The 18561-nt window shown below is 42.4% G+C and overlaps 2 protein-coding genes across 2 annotated transcripts in view; one reads left to right on the top strand and one right to left on the bottom strand.

The window, feature by feature from the left end:
- Positions 1-4201: 4201 nt before the first annotated feature.
- Positions 4202-4834, bottom strand: LOC134558261 (uncharacterized). The gene has a single exon (XM_063411940.1). It carries the CDS (start codon positions 4832-4834, stop codon positions 4202-4204), a length of 633 nt encoding a protein of 210 aa, XP_063268010.1.
- Positions 4623-18561, top strand: part of PRKAR2A (protein kinase cAMP-dependent type II regulatory subunit alpha) — a 65206-nt gene continuing 51267 nt past the window's right edge. The window contains exon 1 of the mRNA XM_063411904.1: positions 4623-5082. Within this exon, the coding sequence (XP_063267974.1) occupies positions 4833-5082 (250 nt within the window). The 5' untranslated portion in view covers positions 4623-4832. The remainder of the gene's footprint in view (positions 5083-18561) is intronic.

The raw sequence follows: 18561 nt of genomic DNA, 5'->3' as shown, positions 1-18561 counted from the left end.
TGCAGACTGGATACATTCAGTTCATAATGATGTGGCAGCCAAAAAATCTAAGGAAAAGTGCTAGAGAACAAAACAGACGGAATCATTTTTCTGCTGTGTAAAACCAGGGTGAGCCCACATTTTGGGATGTGGAGACCAGAACTGCACACAGAGCTCATGGAAGGCACAGAGAAGCTGAGCAGCTACAGAAAAGAGCATTTAATGTCATGCTGGGGAAGCAGCTGCTTTTGGAGGAGAGACTGGTAGGACTGCAAGACCTTAATTTTAACAAAGTAGCAAATAAAAACAGGCAGAAACATAATTTGCCAAATCCTGCAACACCAGGAGTAGGGGGCATTTGGTAAATCTGGGAAGAGTGCACCAGATCTTAGAAAAAGAAGTGCTGCTCTTTGTAACAGGTATTTAACTCTTGGAACTCACTGCTGTGACAAACCTTGGTCACTGGCTTCAGCACCAGGGGCACGTGGAAAACGTGAGGCTGTGTTCACTAATAACTGCCATCAGAATATTTAGTGTTTTCTTGCATGATCCTTGTACGGAATTTGAAGGCAAGTGTAATTAATCCAAGATGTACATATGTTTATATAGTGTCTGAGCTCTGGCTGGTGCTGACAGGTTTATGAGAAGTGAATTACTACTTGTTATAAAAGGATTTATTTTACTTTTTAAGGAGCCAGTCGGGAAGTTTAATCTGATTATTTTTCCCCAGTGCAAGACTACACAGACTATTTTGCTTTTTCTGCTGGCAACTTTGCTGCTTCTGCCTGAGCAGGACAAGCACTGAAGCTCCACAAGTTTCACTAATGACACATCAAAGTCACACAGATCTGGGTAAAATAGGCAGAGTAAGGGAGGAGACTTCACCACTTGGGAGCATATGGGAATAGCTTTCAGCCACTAAGAAATTATTAAGAGAACTATATACTGAAATATATATATATATTGATAGGAATACTGTGGGGACCAGCTTCATCAGCTATACAAGCCTTATCTAACTCCATACTGGGTGCTGAACATGCAATGAAGCCAGATGAAAGAAATTGCATTGGTCATGCTGCCTGAATTAAAAATGTTATTATAAAGGGGATCAAATTAAGGCTGCAAGTGTATTTTCTAATTTATTTTCTACCATTCTTTTAATGTGAATGCTTATTATAGTAATAATTTAAAAAGTTATGCAAATTGAGGGAGAAAGAAAGCGAATGATGAGCTCTATGTATGCACAGCAGGCATAACAATTAACTTGATGGCTGACAAGCTTCTTGAATATTTGTGCTTTCAATTCTGATGTTCACCAAAAAAAAAAAAAAAAAAAAGGTATATAAAGAAACAGGATAAACTGTGGCATAAACCACCTTGAAAATGCACATTGTGTGACCTTGGATGCTTTTGATTTTGTCCGTTGACCTTCAGGAAGAAAATAAACAGAGCTCTGCTCTTTACTTTCCCCTGAAGCTGATTAGTTGTATGTGGACATATAAATATCAGAAGGCCAATACAATGTAGCCCTTCAGAGACTTTACAATATTTACTGGTAACACATCTTTTTCAAACAAATAACCAGATTTATATTCAAAGACACAATGACAAAAAATTATCAACAAACACTAAAAGCGAATACAAGAGCTGACTAATGCCAAAAATAGGCAGTTGTCAGGTGGCTCGCTGTTGTGCAAAAAAGTGGGAAAGAAAAATAAGTGTATTCCCTTGGAATTAGACTTTCCCTTTCTTCCTTTGAACCTTCTTGCCAGTGCTTTTTACTGGTATTTTGTTTTACCATTTTTACAGAATTTTTAAAATTTCATTTTTAGCTCTTTGCCACCAGCAATATCTTCAGCACCTAACCAGCAAAGGAAAGATCTCACCAGAAATCTTAATTTTGTGGGGGGACTAACCATAGTTTTCTCATTGATCAGAATCTTTCTCTGTACCAGTTCTGTCCATAGCTAAAGTACATATATTGAACAGTGAAATCTGCTCTTGTAATGCTTGAGACCATCAGACAGATAATAATGGTAGGAATGGCAAATGAAAATCAATTATCTTCTGAGAAAGGCAATAGAGCAACTGTTCTTCCAACTGTAAAAAAGAACAGAAATTAGGAAAAAAGGCTTCATACAAAATCTTTGGATAAATTGATGAGATGTGGCAAATCTACCTTCTGTGCTTTTTAAAAAATCTTTTCACTTTGTATGGATACACAATGTGACCTTACTCCACATGGAAATATGGGAGCTGTACTACAAAGAACACCTTTCTGAGAGTTGCAGCTGGGCTCCCCCGGTGAGGGGAGGATGGCTGTGGGTGTGGATGTGGAAAGCAGTGGATGTGGAGCTGTGGGACGCGCCGTGCCCTGCGTGCAGCAGCGATGAACAGGCTGCCTTTATCCGGGAGAGCAGTGAGGACCATCTGGATGAGCGAGGGGACTCTTTGGCACACGAGCAAACCAAACCAAAACACACAGTATGCTGCCTCAGCCAACTCTGGGCTTCTAAGTGAAATTTTATATTTTGAGTACGAGTCGATTTTTGCTCTTTTATTGTTGAAACAAAGGAAGAATGAAATGAAAATATGTACACTGACAACACGCAGCGGCGTCACTAAGCCAACATCCGTATTCCCCTTGAGTCATGTTTGCACAGGCCTATTTTCTCCCAAGACAAGCTTCCCAGACACGTCAAACCTTAAGGGCCGATGGCTCCACTCCACGGAGCCCCTGGGCACTTGCCAAGCCTCCCTTGTACACACACATAACAGGTTTTGTACAACAAACACAAGCAAAAATCTGAATAAAGCGCATTTAACAGCACATGAATGGGTATCTCCAAAGCTCACACATACTAGCAATCATGTGGGTGATGAGGCACTGGCACAGGTTGTGCAGAGTTGTGGATGCTCCATGCCTGGAAGTGTTCAAGGGCGGACTGTATGGGGCTTGGAGCAGCCTAGTCCAGTGGAAGGTGATCCTGACCATGGCAGAGGGTTTGGAACGTGGTGACTTTTAGGGTTCCTTCCAACCCAACTCATTCCATGATTCTGTGCTGCATTTTTCTGAAATTCTTTATCTTTAATGCTTTATTATTATCAGATCTGTAATATTGCCACCCTTTCAGACTATATCATGGCTCTGTTCAGTGTTTACCAAAAGGTGTGAAGACCTGCACGCTGCTTCTCTTGCACTGACTTAAGAATTTTCTTTAATGACATAATTCTGACAAGAACCCGGAGGTCATAGGTCCAAAATCTAACTCCAACCAAGAATTGGATGGAAGTTCAATTGGATCCAAGCAATGTCAAAATCCCCTCATTCTCCTGCTCCTGTGGGAGCTTTGAAACACCCTCACATGTGAACCTCTGTCCTTGGCACTGGTGAGGCCACACCTTGGCTGCTGTGTCTGGTTCCCTTGATTCGGGAAGGACATTGAGGTGCTGGAGTGAGCCCAGAGAAGGGAATGGAGCTGAGGAAGGGTCTGGAGCACAAGTCTGATGAGGAGAAGCTGAGGGAGCTGGGGGTGCTCAGCCTGGAGAAAAGGAAGCGTGAGGGGGCTCTTACTGCTCTCTGCATGTACCTGAAAGGAGAGTGCAGCCAGGGATCTGGCTCTTCTCCCATGCAACCAACATACGGACAAGAGGACGTGGCCTCAAGCTGTCCAGGGGAGGTTTAGTTTGGACATTAGGTGGAATTCTTCCACTGAAAGGGTGATTGGATAGTGGAACAGGCTGCCCAGGGAGGTGGTGGAGTCACCATCCCTGGACGTGTTTAAGCAGACTGGACGCGGCACTCAGTGTCACGGTGTAGACACGACGGTGTTTGGTCAAGGACTGTACTCAAGGATCTCAGAGGTCTTTTCCAACCTAATTGTTCTGTGATACTGACAAGACATGAGTGTACGGGGTCACTGATGTGCAATCAGAGAAAAATAAAAATGCAGCAGCGACGGCCAGGAGGGGCCTGCCTGACCGCCACCCCTCCCCACATCCCGCCGCCAGCTTTGGTCCAGACATTTCCCGGCACCGCTCACACCGCGCCCACCCCGCCGTGACCGGGGGTTAACGGCTCCGGCGGGCGCACAACGGCGGCGCCCATCGGTTTGCCAAGAGCTGAACCACCCGGGCACGCACCCGGTGAACCACCGCGTCTGCTGCCGAGCCTCCCCCGCTCCCCGTGCCCGATCCCCGGTCTCCGTTCCCCGCTCCCCGATCACCGCTCCCCGTTCCTCAATCCCCGTTCCCCAATCTCCGGTCCTCGTTCCCGTTCCCCGGTCCCCGCTTCCCTATCCCCGTTCTCCGGTTCCCCGGTTCCCAGCTCCCCGTTCCCCAATCCCCGTTCCTCAATCCCCGTAGCCGTTCCCCGCTCGCCGTTCCCCGATCCCCAATCCCTGTTCCCCGCTCCCGATCCCCAGTCCCCGGTCCCCAGTCTCCAGTCCCCGGTCCCCGGTCCCCAGTCCCCAGTCCCCGATCCCCAATCCCCGCTCTCCGATCCCCGATCCCCGGTCCCCGCTCCCCGCTCCCGCCCCGGCCCCGCCGCGCCCCGCGGTGACGCACGACCCCCCCGCGCCCCCCCCCGGGCCCGCGCACGCGCGGCCGCAGCCCCGCGCCCGCTCCCGCGCCCGCTCCGCGCCTGCGCCGCGGGGCCGCTCCCGCCCCGTCCCGTCCCTCCCCTCCGCGCCCCGCGGCTCGTGTGACCGGAGCGGCGGGAGTCGGTCCGCGCCCGTCGGGGAGGCCCTGAGCCCGCACCGCCACCGCCACCGCCACCGGCACCGCCGGCCGCGGACGCGGGGAGGGACGGACGGAGGGAGGGAGGCGAGGCGGCCTTCCGGGTGTCCGGCACCATGAGCATCGAGATCCCGCCGGGCCTCACCGAGCTGCTGCAGGGCTACACGGTGGAGGTGCTGCGGCACCGGCCGTCCGACCTGCTGGGCTTCGCCGCCGAGTACTTCGCCCGCCTGCGGGATGCCCGCGACCAGGAGGCGGGCGATGGCCGCAGGGTGGTCAGCTTCGACGGGGAGCCCATGCAGACCGAGTCCAACGGCGACGAGGAGCCCGACCGCGGCGACGACGAGTCCGACTCCGACTTCGAGCGTAAGTGTCGGCGCTGCCGCTGAGGGGGCGCCGGGAACGGGAGGTGCTGCCGGGGGTCGCAGCCCAGCGCCGCCGGCCGCCTCCCCGCCGTGCCCGGGGCCGCTGGCAGAGCGGGCAGCAAGGAGGGATTGAATGGGGGAGAGGCTCCGGCGGCTCCCGCAGCCCCGCCGTGCCGCCGCTCCCCGCGGGCTGCCGGCCGCGCTCCGGGAGCCCCGGACCGCCCCGATCCTCGGGCCAGAGCCCCGTCCCGGAGGTGTCCGGCGCTGCCCCGGGCGGCCCAAGTGGCCCGGGGTCTGACCGGGTATCGCCGGGCAGCGAGCGCGCTGCCAAGCATGTGATAGAGAAGATCATGTGTTATTGTGCAACCTCTTCTGCACTTATCTTTACATTTCTGTCTTTAAATCATTGTGGACGAGTGTGGTTGGGTTTTTTTCGCTTAAACTGGGGTGGTTTATTTCTGCTGTTGTGTACGTAAAGTGGCTGTTATAAAGCACTGAGATAACTTTGGCTATTTAGCAATAGATTAAAATTCAAAGCCACCTGTATATTGCTTTTTATACTGCCAGTCTCGAAGAGGGAAAAGATACCTAACCTGAACTGGACAGTGAAATGCCACTTGTGATCCTGAAATTTTTATTCTGTCAGAATTGTACTGTGTGTTTTGGGCTATGCAGAGTGGTTGTAATTCGGGCTGTAATTGAGCCTCAGTTTGAGAAGTTATTTAAAATGCCTGAGAATGGTGGTACTCGGCACACCCAGAATTTTGGACCTGAAATCACTGAATACTTTCTCATTATTAGAAAGTAGCTTAAAGGGGAGGGAAAGTTGAGAAAAGGCGTGCTTTCGCTGAACTTTCAGTGCCCTCGTTTGAAGGTCTTGTGCCCTTGACCTATAACGTAAAGGTTTCTGACTTTTATTGATAGAGGATCCTCTTTTAGACCAATTACTGGATGTCACCTTGCGGATGAAGTGTGCTCTTAACATCTACTCACTCCCTCGTTAAGAGTTTTAGAGAAACAGGAAGAAATTAAGCTATGGAACGGATAATTTTTTATTAAGGAACTGTTGAGACACCAGCTATTTTTGCAGCGCTTTTAGGCTGGGAACTTGACAAAGTAAAACACATTTTAAGCTCTTGAGGACAGACAAACAGGACATGGAATGTGCAAGAGGACAAGAGTGAAATGTACGGTCAGAATGAATTAACACCGTTTGCAATCAGTGTCTGGGTTTGGATGGTTTTTCTCATAAGAGAGAAGTTCTGTTTAGGGCATGAAGAAGAACAGATGAAAAGTGAAGAGTAAAGATGTGGACGCTGGTGGTGACTGAATTGAAGTTAAGGGAATGTTCAAGTATAAGCACAGATTTATGGAAATTACAAGTGATTTTTTGCCCTGCAACCAAGTCAGTGGTATTTTCAAATATCTCTAAATATGAAAGAAGTTGGAGTTTCTTGCAGAATGTATTTCAAATTTAAACTCCCCATTGGAAAAATTTCAGTAGATAGTTGGAGGTAAATCTTAAAAATGTGCAAGGTCTTTATATTTAATGTTTTCCTTAAAAAAAGAAAAAAGGAACCCAAACCACAAAAAAAAACCAAAACAAACAAACAAAAAAACACCCACTCCAACTAACAAAACCAAACAAAAACCCTGCTCCACCAGAACATCTAATGTCTTTGAGTGCAATTTTGCTATTTTGTGATCAGTTTACCTAGATTTGGGGTTTGAAATACCATCTTCAGGGAAATAAGTGTAAAATTTTCTTTCTGAATATTGCAACTGCAGCTGGAGGATTCCTCTGAAGTTAAACATTTTCAGATAAAAATGTAAAAATTAAATGGTGGCATACAGCTTTTCAAATGCAGCTTTACATAGGGCGGCTGTCCAAAGCAGAAGGGTGGTTCCTTTGCTTCATGTTTCTGCCTATCATCTTTCTAACTAAGTCAGAGAGAAAATTAAATTAACAAGGCTGGGCACTGTCACTTGTTGTAGTAGAGCCCTTTGGGCAAATGCCACTGTCAGTAATGCAGTTTTGCTTCTTATCTGAAAACCCGTGCTGTTCTCTCCTTGTGGTTTCCCAGGAACAGTGCCATGTTCTCTGTAACAGCAGGTGAGAATCCCTCTGGAGGGTCAGGGAAATGATTCTGCCTTGCATTGTTTAACCGTGTGGGTGACAGTCAGCCATGGCCAAGGGTTAGGTTTCTGTTTAACTGTTGTCTCTGTCAATGAGAAATGTTAAGGTAGAGGTTCTGATACCTGATGACTGTCATAGGTTGGACAGTACTTGTGGAGGACAAGATCCTGGGTGCCTCTATCTCCTTAGTATTTAAAGAACATGTGAAGATAGGGAAAACACACACGAGACACAGATAACCTCGTTGCACAAACCAGAGCACTGTTTGTTAGGACTGCAGTTTTTCATCTTAGACAATTTAGGAAAGAGTTCAGTGAATTTCACTGTGCTCTCCTAGGTTATGCTTTCTAACCTTTGAGTTGCTGTGATAGGTCAAATGGATGTTTTAAACCTGTTTCCATGTCTGTTTATAAATAAAGATGAAATTGAGCAGTTGTTTTTGTCAATTGTTACATTAAGGAAACTTAAAGCTAGTTTAAATAACTACCCTTACTGTGTATGTTGGGAGTAGGAAAGATCTTCACAAATAATGTGCTTGTCTTCATGTGCGTGTGTCTGGCCCATATTAAACCTGTGTATGTCGCTGGGCTGCATCTGCACTCTGAGACTGAGAGAACATTTTAGATAAGTTATGTGGGGTTTTTTGTATGCTCTGAGTGTATATGGTAATAGAAGCAGGAATCAGTCAGAAGGAGGTCTTGGCCTTTGGTGTAAATCACGTGGCAAATGTCTCCAAGTAGTCATAATGATGCTATAGTGACGCTCCATCCATGTGGTAAAAGTCACTGAAACCAGCTAGGCTACAAACAAACCCCTTTATGCTCCTAGGATGGTCACTCTTAGGTGATGCTTAGGAAGTTATTTCCAGGTTATGTTTCCAGTCTGACCACCCTGGAGTTTCATCCTTCATTTTACTGTTTTTGTATGTGTGATCAAAGGACATCAGGATGTGGCTGTTCAGCAGAGTGCATTGTAAGGCATGTGGGGAAATGAAATGATGATAGCTGTGGGGGAGCCTCCAGGATCATTTATCCATTGGGCTGTGGCAGAGAATTTGAGATACAAAGCTTTCCTCAGAGCCTTTATTTGTTTGGTTAACTGCAAAATTGAGAAGTTGGGAGAGCTGGGAAAGGTGCAAAGCAAAACCTTCAAAAATCAGGCTGAGAATGTAACCAAGGACAGGTATGCATTCTTAAAGCGTGTCGTTGACCCCGACACTTGTACTTTTAACCAGCAGGCTCTTGATAAAATGTGTTAAGACTGAAATTACTGCCACAGAAATGGTCTGTTCACTGTTTGAGTTACTGCTTTGGGAAACCTCCTGCTGAGGAGCACACCTGAAGGAAGGCAAAGGCAGGGCTTCCCTGTCCCTTGAGGCAGTTGCAGAAAGGTGCAGAGTGCTGCACAATTAACTTGCTGTTTTGTCTTCTTTTTTATACAGTAAAACCACCTGTATGTGTTCTTGGAGGTATTAAGTATAACAATGGGATTGAAATATTTTTGGAGTTATACTAACCTAAGCAACTTGGATGTTTCAACTAACAAGTATTTTATTGCAAATAAAATTCTTCCTTCTCAGGATTTTTCCTTGATATTGAAGGAATGATGAAGTGCTTTTCAGCTGCTCCCTGAGCAAAAGAGAACCCTGCTTAATATTTTGCTTTTGAAATAATCCTCTTCAGTATGCTATTGTTGTGATGGGAAATGGTGCATATGAATCTGGATGGACAGGTGAAAAGATCCTTTAGCTCTACACTGAGCTTCTCAATTAAAATTCAAGGATTTGCTAAATGTCATCTTTAAAACATCAGTAGAATATCTGAGCAGAAGGGAGTGGAGAAATGTTGGTTTACATCGTTAGATCTTGAGTGTGGTACAGAATAAGAGTTCAGTACATCTTTGAAACCATTTAACTTTTTCATTGTTAATGGAAACACTTGGCATTAAATTAAACCTGGTTTAGGTTGCTTCTTATTTTTAAGCATCATTTGCTTATGCTTTCTTATTCTGAACGGATGTCCTGTGGAATTCCTCAGAAATCAGTTATATCAATCACAAAGCATTTATCCTCTGCCTACATTGGATCACAGGTTAGGCATAACTCTGCTGTTTTCCTGAAATAATTTGGTGAAACTTAACTGAATTACAGAAGTTGGATGATGTTAAAACTTCTGCAGTACAGCATAAGAAGAATAGTGGTTCTTTTGAAAAATTGAAAAATTTTGTTCAACTTTTCAGATGTAATTCAGATTAATGGGATATTGCACACGTTGCTGTGAGATACCTTCAGCTTTAAAATTAAAGTACTTTGAACTTTTTACTAGTGCTTTCACTTACCTACTTCATCCTTAACTGTTAATTAACTGAAAATAAAGCAGAGTAGCTCTCTCCTCAAATGTGCTTTATAAATTCAGGCCAAAGAGTAGCTACTGTATTTAAAATCTAGGTAGCACAGTGAGCACTCTCATAATCTGATAATTACTAGTTCTGCATACCTTTTTTTTAATAATAGTTATAACAGAAGTGTTTTGGGCTCTACTTAACTAGTCTCTAGATTTTTAGGGAGGTGGAGGAAAAAGCTGGGTTAATGCCTGGACCCAGTGATCTTAAAGGTCTTTTCCACCTTAAACAATTCTATGACCTGACTGTGTTAAACCTTTGGATTTGATTTACAAAGAAAAGAAATGCACATTCTTGCTTTTATGTTTTAAAAGGTATGTTCAAACAAGCCCAGTGACCAGAAGGTATAGAAGAAGCTTTAGAGTTTTATTTATTCTTTGATCTCCATCAATGACATGAAATCAATTGTAAAGCAAAGTATTAGTGATGCATCTGTGTTTTAAGAGGAAGATATTTCTGCATTTAATTTTTCTAATTTTATTAATTTTTGGCAGCACAGTATTTTGAATGTGTTTAACATAAAAATAGGAAGTGAAGGACTACTGTTGTGCAGCTGCTATACTTGTACATGTCTTTGCTGAGGCAGTTCTCCATGACTTAAATCTGAAGGATTAAGTAGAGTAGCTGCTGTTAGTACTAATGAAACTTCTCTCCCTATATTTATCTTGTTCTCATGGGGGAATTTTCAAGATAAACTAAGTATTAAAGAAGATTGATTTTACTTCTTTTTAGTTGCTTAGTTGCTTGGACAGAACATGTAAATACTCTTATTTTTCCTGGAGGCCTTTTTGCTTCTGTATTTGTTTATCTCAATAAAATTGCTTTTCAGCATTTGCTCCTAAGGTTGCAATTACTGTATTACAATGTTAGACTAGAATTTTTTTGAACTAAATAATGTAGTTCTAAGGAAGCCATCAATTGTAGCTCAATGGGGCTTGAAGGAATGTTTCATCAGTAATCCTCTGTACAAAGGAAAGTTAATCAGAATGTGTCTGTAAAACGTTCTTACCTCAGATAGTAAAAGAACTCAAAGTACGAAGTAAAGGGATAAAAGGTGCTGACTCGCTAAGAAACAGAGAATTATAGATGGGCTGACTGAAATTTAGATACCCCTGGATATTGCTAAATGCATATTGGTTTACATCAGGAAGGATGAACTTCTGTGTTAATTATCAAAGCTAAGTTTCTCGGAATTTTGACATAGTACGCTTAGAGTTACTTGTAACATCTTGCCCTCAGCACTGTAGCATCTAGTAGATATTCCTTACAATCTCTTGAGAAAGATACTCCTTATTTCAGTTTACAGTTAGTGGCTTGACATAATTGTTCTGCTTTATGTGTTCAGTATGTCCTAAAATGTGAGGAAGCATGCAATATTTTTTTTGTTTGTTTAAAATTTCATTTAAATTCTTATTTGTAGTCTGTTGCATACCAGTAACTCATAAGCTTGTTATTTTTTGAAAGAGCTTTAGATACTTGCTATAACTGTACAGATAAATTCTTGACTGTTCCTGCTCTTGGCATCCTGCTGTTACTCTGTACTAGCCTCCAAAAGAGCATAACTCTCTATGAAGGAATTGGGTAACTAGCCATTATAAATAATTGCTGAATTCTTAAAAGCCTGTGCTTCCATGTTGAAGAAGTTTATTATAAGAAAAGTTGTATGAAACTTCTGAAATGATATTCTTATAGCTGGTTCTAAAATTAAGCTAAAGGAAGATACCGTATATCAGTACTAGATATTGTACTGAACATTAGCCTCTATTTAACTTTGCTATTTTTTGCTTATACAATAAACTAATATTAGAATGCTGAGACAATTCTGTCAGTGTTCCCCTCGTGCTAATACTGAAGTTTTCTTGTACCCTCTTACCTAAAATAGAACAATGGAGATCTCGGGGAAGAGGAGGAGACAGCAGAGAACAAGCTCACTTGAAGCTATTCACCAGTCAGTCATTAAAAACATTAGTGTCTGACAGAGCAGTTGCTCGTTATTCAAATGAAGACTGGAAATGTAGCCAAGATGAGCTATGAATGTTTCCCACTGGCTTCAGTAACGTTTTCAGCTTCATGAATGATCATTCATATTTTCTTGTGAAAGAAGAGGGAGGCAGTAATAAATATAACTCACTAATGTACTGGTTCCTCTTTTAGAGGGATGTTATTCCTTCCTCTGTAATGGTCTTTTAGATTCCTTTAGTTATGCTTCTTTGTGTTCCATGCCTGTCTTTGCATCAGTGCTTCCTTGGTATGTAACAATTGTTTGGTGGTATCAACGTTCTTTGATTCATGTAGATTTAATTTTTTTCCTGAGGTGCTGTCAGTTCCACAGCAAATGGTGTGTACTCTTCTCCAGTCTGCAGTTTTAATGTTACGTTACTGTAATATAAAACAGGCAAGGGAAATAGTAAATCATAAAAACACTGGTTAGAAAAGCAACTGGGGAGGATTTTGGAAAATCTCTGTGGGTACCAAATGCTCTTTATATAAAAGACTTGCATAGCCTTACTGTGATAGAATACTAATAAAGGTTGTGTGCTTATGAGATCCTCTAATGCAAAAGCATATTTTTCTTTTAAAAATATAGATCTGAAAGAGGGGCCATTGGATGGAAACTCAAAAAATCCATTGTGCAGAACAAGCAGCTGTTTTGTGGTCATTGGTGTTTTGCCTGTGAGAATTGTGGAAATGATGGCAGTGCTCTCTGCTTAGTGGGAAGGATACTTGGAAGAGAGAGGAGATTCAGAAGAAAGCACCCTGTCTTACAGTTTTCATATTGCTAGGATTTGGTCTCTGTTTCATAAATACACAATAAATGACGTATAATAAAGCCCAGCATTTTATTAGTAGCAGTTTCCCTCCTAGCCCTTTCCATATGGGGGCATTTATTTTCTGTGTAGAAATGGCAAATAATTGTGAGTGGCTGTTCTCTGCATAGATGTGGAAATTCCCTTTGGGGGAGAAAATACCTTTAGGAACAGCCTCTCTTCAAGGCATGAGGTAGGGACTTGCAGGTATTCCCTCTGTAGCATTGCTTTTATTGTCATTTAAAACCAATAACAACCCTGGGGTTTATTTTGTAAGAAATGTTATGGCACTCTCTGTTCTCTCCTTTTATTTCCCGGTGGCTTGCAGAACAGCTTTGCTTCTGTTCAGGAATGGTCTCTAGCCTGCAGGGGCTGGCATGATGTCAGCTTTTGGTGTGAGGTCATCTTACACGAGTCCCGGAACCCTGCATTCCTTTTTGGGTGTTAGTGAAGTCCAGACCAGGATGGTTGGAGCAGGGGCTTGATCAGCAGAACTGAGCAAATTGTCACAAAATCTCCCTAATCTGTTGTGTGAGGAAGGGTTAGGATTGCAGATGGAGGGAAGTGCATGTTCTCCCACCCATCACTGTTCTGTCCTTCTGGATCTGAGCGGTTTCGTTGCAGGACATTGTAAAAACGTGTGGAGTTTGTGTGGGAACGAAATGCGGGTTTTGGATGAGGGTTCAGAAACTGCTTTGTAGTTTTCCTCTGTATTTTTGAATCAACTGTGGTGCCAATTTCCTCATTCTTGGTGATTGCATATTGACAAGCTGCTATAAAGCAGGATGTCACAATGGCTCTTCATTTCCATTTTGGTTCTTCCTCCCTTGGGACAGCATATTGTTTTCTGCTTCCTATTGAGAAAACTGTGTTCCACAGAAGAAATCAAAAAACACCCCACAAATATTTTTGTGTTATTTTTCCTGGTGAGGCTCCAGTAAACATTTCTGTGGCAACTCTTGTGCTAATTATGATCACTCAGGAATAGTTGCTTCCTCAAGGACATCTGTAGTGAGGAAACTGGTCAGTCTTTGATTGTCATGGGTATGAGGGTACCCCTCTCTGAAAGATGTCTCCTGTACAGCCCTAGAATGAAAATTCAAAGACTGAGTTGTCTCTTTTTTAAAAAAAAAAAAAAAATTGACAGTAACTGTTCAGAAACAGTTTTTAACCATTTGCGGTTATCAGTGTTTCTGATTAAAATTTATAAGTATTTGTAAGACTTAAAGGGTTTTCAGGTTAATAAATTCTGAAAGATGGCTTATTAGAATAGATTAACATTTAGTCTTCTGTCTTTCACACCTTTGGGGAGGGGTGGGAAAATGATTCCATGTGTAGTTTTGTTATAAAATGCTAAAAATTAATGCTATTCAGAGTAGTGGTATTTGCAGACCAGTTTCTGTAGTGTTAAACATCACTGGATACAATGTTTTTAATTCTAATTTTGAGATGGTGTAACTTTATGATAAAAAGCCATAAACACGACTTGTATTTTATACGAGCATCTCTAAAATCCCTGTGAAGTAATTTTAATTCCTTACTGCTGGAAACATGTAATTATTAACTGCTTTACCATTTTTTTCATAGCACTATCAAATAATGTAACTTTGCATGATGTGTACTGGTTTTGTTAGTGGTTTTAGCTTTTCTTAGCTTTTCCTAGCTGGAAGATCTGCAGTGTGTACATTTGCTGTGAGGCACAGTGTGACTCGGGGGAGTTGAATCCTAGAAATTCTGCTACTAAAAATCAGTTCATCTGGAAACTGAACCATGCAGCACTTGCCACCTGCTGCAGCTCACTTTGGTCAAGGAATTTTTTATCATTACCTCCAAATATTGTCAGAATGAATATTACTTCTCCAAGCCTCTTGCCAAGACTTTGGACATCCATGAGCAGGTTCAGCACGGTGTACAGGGACCTGGCACAGTGCTGGATGTAGCAGTGTTGGGTTTGTGGTTGGACTCAATCGATGATCTTAAAGGTCTTTTCCAACCTCAGTGACTCCATAAAAGTGGATTTTCCCTGATCTGGTATTTTTTGCTGTTATCCCTTCTTAGGATACAGAACATATGTCTGTTTTCACCCTTCCTCTTTCCCAAAAATCCTCTTCCTGTGAAAGTGCACAGGATGCAATTACTGGAAGTGTATGTGGGGGGCTGTCTTGTCAAAATATGTTTTCACATGGAGATGATTCTTTTTACAGCTATATGTTTTAAGTAACTGTTAAATGTTGATATAATGTTGTTAGAAGTGTAAATCTGAAGGAAGAAAAGCTATAAAACACTTTATTTTGAGATGCAGTACAGAAATTGGTTTTGCTCATTAATTTGGTTGTGTACCGCAACCTAAAGATCGACCAGATTAGAAGATTAAACAGTTTTAAATTTTAAAACATACATATTTATATTCCACTCAAATTTATTTATACTTTATTTACTAAAAGGAGCTGTAACCAAATTGTATCTCAATGAAACAAGGTTCACTTGTGAATTATTGATGAATATATTGTACTGGCAATGAAGTAGTACTTCATGTTCTATGCTCATAATATCACAAGATTGCCAGAGTTGTTAATGATGCTTCTGTAGAAGCCCTCATAGTTTTGTGTACATTCTGCCTGATCAGTTTGTGTCACCCCCCAGTCCTCTGGCTGCCACCCTCCTGCAGAGCTCAGGCTGTGCAGGCTGCTGGAGAGGCGTGGAAGCACAGAGTGCAATTCATATTTTGTTGTCACTAGAAAAGCACCAGACAGGAAAATGATCATGGATTGTAGAGTCAGTTGTGCTCACACAGAGGATCCTGCACCTGAGAGATGAGGGAAGGCAAGGCAGAAAACCTGGTGTCCAGTGTTGTGACTCTGAAGCTCCCACTACAGCATAAAATCCTGTAAATCCAGTGTACCTCCTCTATCACTACTGTAGATAAATCTATATATGCCAGGGACACAAATTCTGGGTTGGTGTGGGGGTTTTGGTGTACTGTTTTTTGTTTTGCCGTTTTTTTAAACTGGAAAGCAAATCCTTTCAGTTCCAAGTATATGTAGAACTTATAAGCAACTGACCAATGTTTTCTGGTTTGGGTTATTAAAAAATGTGGTGTGATATATTATACAATTTTTTCTGCATTTTTTTAACATATTACATATGGGATCGCTAGTTATTTGATTTTTTTTTTATAATTTCACAGATCAACAGCACATCGTCAGCCTTTTTTTAGCGCTTAATAAAAAAACCACTAAAACTGTAAAAATCAGACTTCTACAAGAATTGAGCTAGCTTTTAAAATTGTTGATCTTTTGAGAAAGGTCATTTACAAACTGTTCAGACAAGAATGAGTCTTCAGAGGTGATTACTTGTGCAGGATAGAGTGCTAAATCCTGGAAAAGGTCGTCGCTGATCAGCTGATAATAGATGCCTTTTGTGACACTGCTAAGCTGGCTGATACTCGTGCTGTGGTTGTCCAGGATGTGGATGCTCCTTCACTTTTATGTGGCATTATTAGAATAAGAACTAATTTGGTATATTGCAGTAGTGTCAACACTGAATATTTTTAAAAATGCCAAGAAAGTGCTCACTTTGCAGTTACGAAGAATGTGCCCATAATAAGAACCAGCAGAAGCCCAGGCTATTTCTCAGCCTTGGTTTTCCTGCCTTTCTCCCCTTAAAATAACCTAGCCAAACAAATTAAACCTCAACATCCCAAAATCTGTGCAGTAGCTGTGTCAGAATTTATAGCTACCTACCTGGACAAAGGATGTCAGAAACTAGATGCATCTACCTGCAGATGAATTTTGCTTCTATTTGCCTTCTGGCCATTGGAACTTAAACTGGAAGCAAAGCATGAACTTTAATGAGCTGTGGAGGATTTTTGTGGAATTACAGAATGGTTGAGTTTGGAAGGTGCCTCTGGAAGTCATCTTGCCTGACCCCTTTTGTGAAGCTGGGCTGCCTATGGTGATTGCCTAGGACCATGTCCAGATGGCTTTTAAGTATCTCAGAGGATGAAGAACCTCTCTGGGCAATTTATGGCAGCGTATGGTCACCCTCAGAGTAAAAAAGTGCTTCATCATGTTCAGGTGGACCCTTTCTGTATTTGACTTTGTGTCCATTGGCTCTTGTCCCGTCACTGAGTGCCAGTGAGAAGAAACTGCCTCCATTGTCCTTGATGCCCTTCAGGTATTGATAAGAACTCCTCTGAGCCTTATCTTCTCTAGGCTGACAGTCGCAGCTCCTTCAGCCTATCCTCACGCAGGAGATGCTCCAGGTCCCCTCATCGTCTTTATGGCTCTTCGCTGGACTGTGTCCAGTATGTCCATGAGTGTTTTGTACTGGGGAGCCTGGAACTGGACATGGAACTCCTCCAGGTGTGGCCTTAGCAGGGCTGGGTAGGAGGGCAGGACCACCTCCCTCGACACAGCAATATTGCATCAAAAGCAGTCCAGAATACCCTGAACCAGCGTGCCTTGCCTGGCACACACAAGCGTGCTTATGCCTTGACTTAAATGTGGATGTGTGAGATTAAGCTCTGAATCAGCTTGAAGTGACACTTGATTGAAATTCCTTGTGCTCTTTTATTCAGATCAAATCAGATGACAGCACAACCTATTGCAGTTTTGTCTTATGTAAAAACACAGTATGTTTCATCATTCAAATGTCAGCAGGAGCTGGTAATGAAATGTGAAGTGACCCAGGCAAAGAACTGTGGGCTTTTACATGCCTCTTTTACCTGTAGGATGCTGTTCTTAAAATTCTACCTAGATACCTATAATTAAACAGTCCTGAACTCAGGTTGACCTGGCAGGTATAGCTGTGTAACATGCCTGCTGGGTGTATGAAACACCAGGCTCTCTCCATGTTGCTGTTATTTTTGCTGAGCTTCAAATCTCCTGTTCCATATTTTTCTTCTAAACTGCTCTTTTGTAGAAGTAGTTCAGTTACAGTTGTTTCATACTGTCACATGAGATACACCTGACTGTGAGAGTGACTCCCAACTGTTTTGTCTGGGAATAAACAGCTCAGAGGCAAAAGGAAAAGCTTCTTAGGCTGTATCTCATCTGTAACTGCCCATGCTAATTTTTCCTTTCTATTGTAGTCCAAACTTAAGCAGACCAGCTGCACATCACTGATGAAAAAGGCTAAGACCAGCCCTTTTTTTCCTTGACACAGGTTGGAAGTGCTGCTACAATCAGTGGTCAGTGATAGGTTTGTTGTGCTCTCAGGTTTGGGACTGAAACCTGTCTCTGCCTTCTCACTTTCTTTACTTTTCTATCCTTTCATCATAATGTGTTCTGAGATGGTGGCAGATCTGCAAGTGCAGGCTTGAGACTGAGCATGTATGTATGCCCTGAACACAAACTATTGTGTCTTCCCCTTCTGTGTAAGTCTCTTATCTGTATTGGCAGCTGCTCTGAAGCTAAGAGGATCCAGTAATCCAATTAGTCTATCAGAGGAGGGCACTGGATCACGATCACTCTGTTCTGATGTTGCCTCTGCTTGCATAATTATTTTTGGGGTGGCATAGCTGTGTACCTTAGTGGCTTGTGATTTTGAATTTTGGTTTGATTTGTGTTTGTTACAGTGCAGTGGCAAAGGTGGTGGAATATAAATTCCCCAAGGAAATGTGTATTTCATGAAAAACAAGTGTTGCTGTTCTTAGAGTTCCTTTGTCATTCTTACATACTGATTAGACTGAAATTTCTTGCAATGTATCTGAGATCAGTTTGTCAGTGTAACAACCAGTTGCTTGTATTGGACAGAACTTTGATTTGTGTGTGTATACCTGCACACACACACATACAATTTTCTGTCTGTAGATTGCTGCTCACTGCCCCATTTGTCAGTAACTTAACAGCAGAGTAGAAGCAGAAAATATGCAGGTGGCTGGGAAAATGTAATTTTGTGTTACCATGGTTTGGCAAGAATTTGAAGCAAATGATAATGCTGTTGACTCAGGGCTGTTTTTTTTTTCTTTTTTAATTCCAAGAAAAGGTAACCATATTGTTCATTCTAGAATAATTAGTCTGACATTGCAGGAAAGTATCTTAATTCACTGAGTGCACCTGTTAATTGAATTTTTATTCAAATGCTCTCATGTCTTTAGCAATGCTTGAGTTTTAGATTTTTATAAATGCTTTGA

Source organism: Prinia subflava, chromosome 14, assembly GCF_021018805.1.
Source record: "Prinia subflava isolate CZ2003 ecotype Zambia chromosome 14, Cam_Psub_1.2, whole genome shotgun sequence".
Taxonomy (NCBI): Eukaryota; Metazoa; Chordata; class Aves; order Passeriformes; family Cisticolidae; genus Prinia; species Prinia subflava.
The sequence above is the reverse complement of the archived record's forward strand: the minus strand, read 5'-3'. Positions and strand labels throughout refer to the sequence as shown.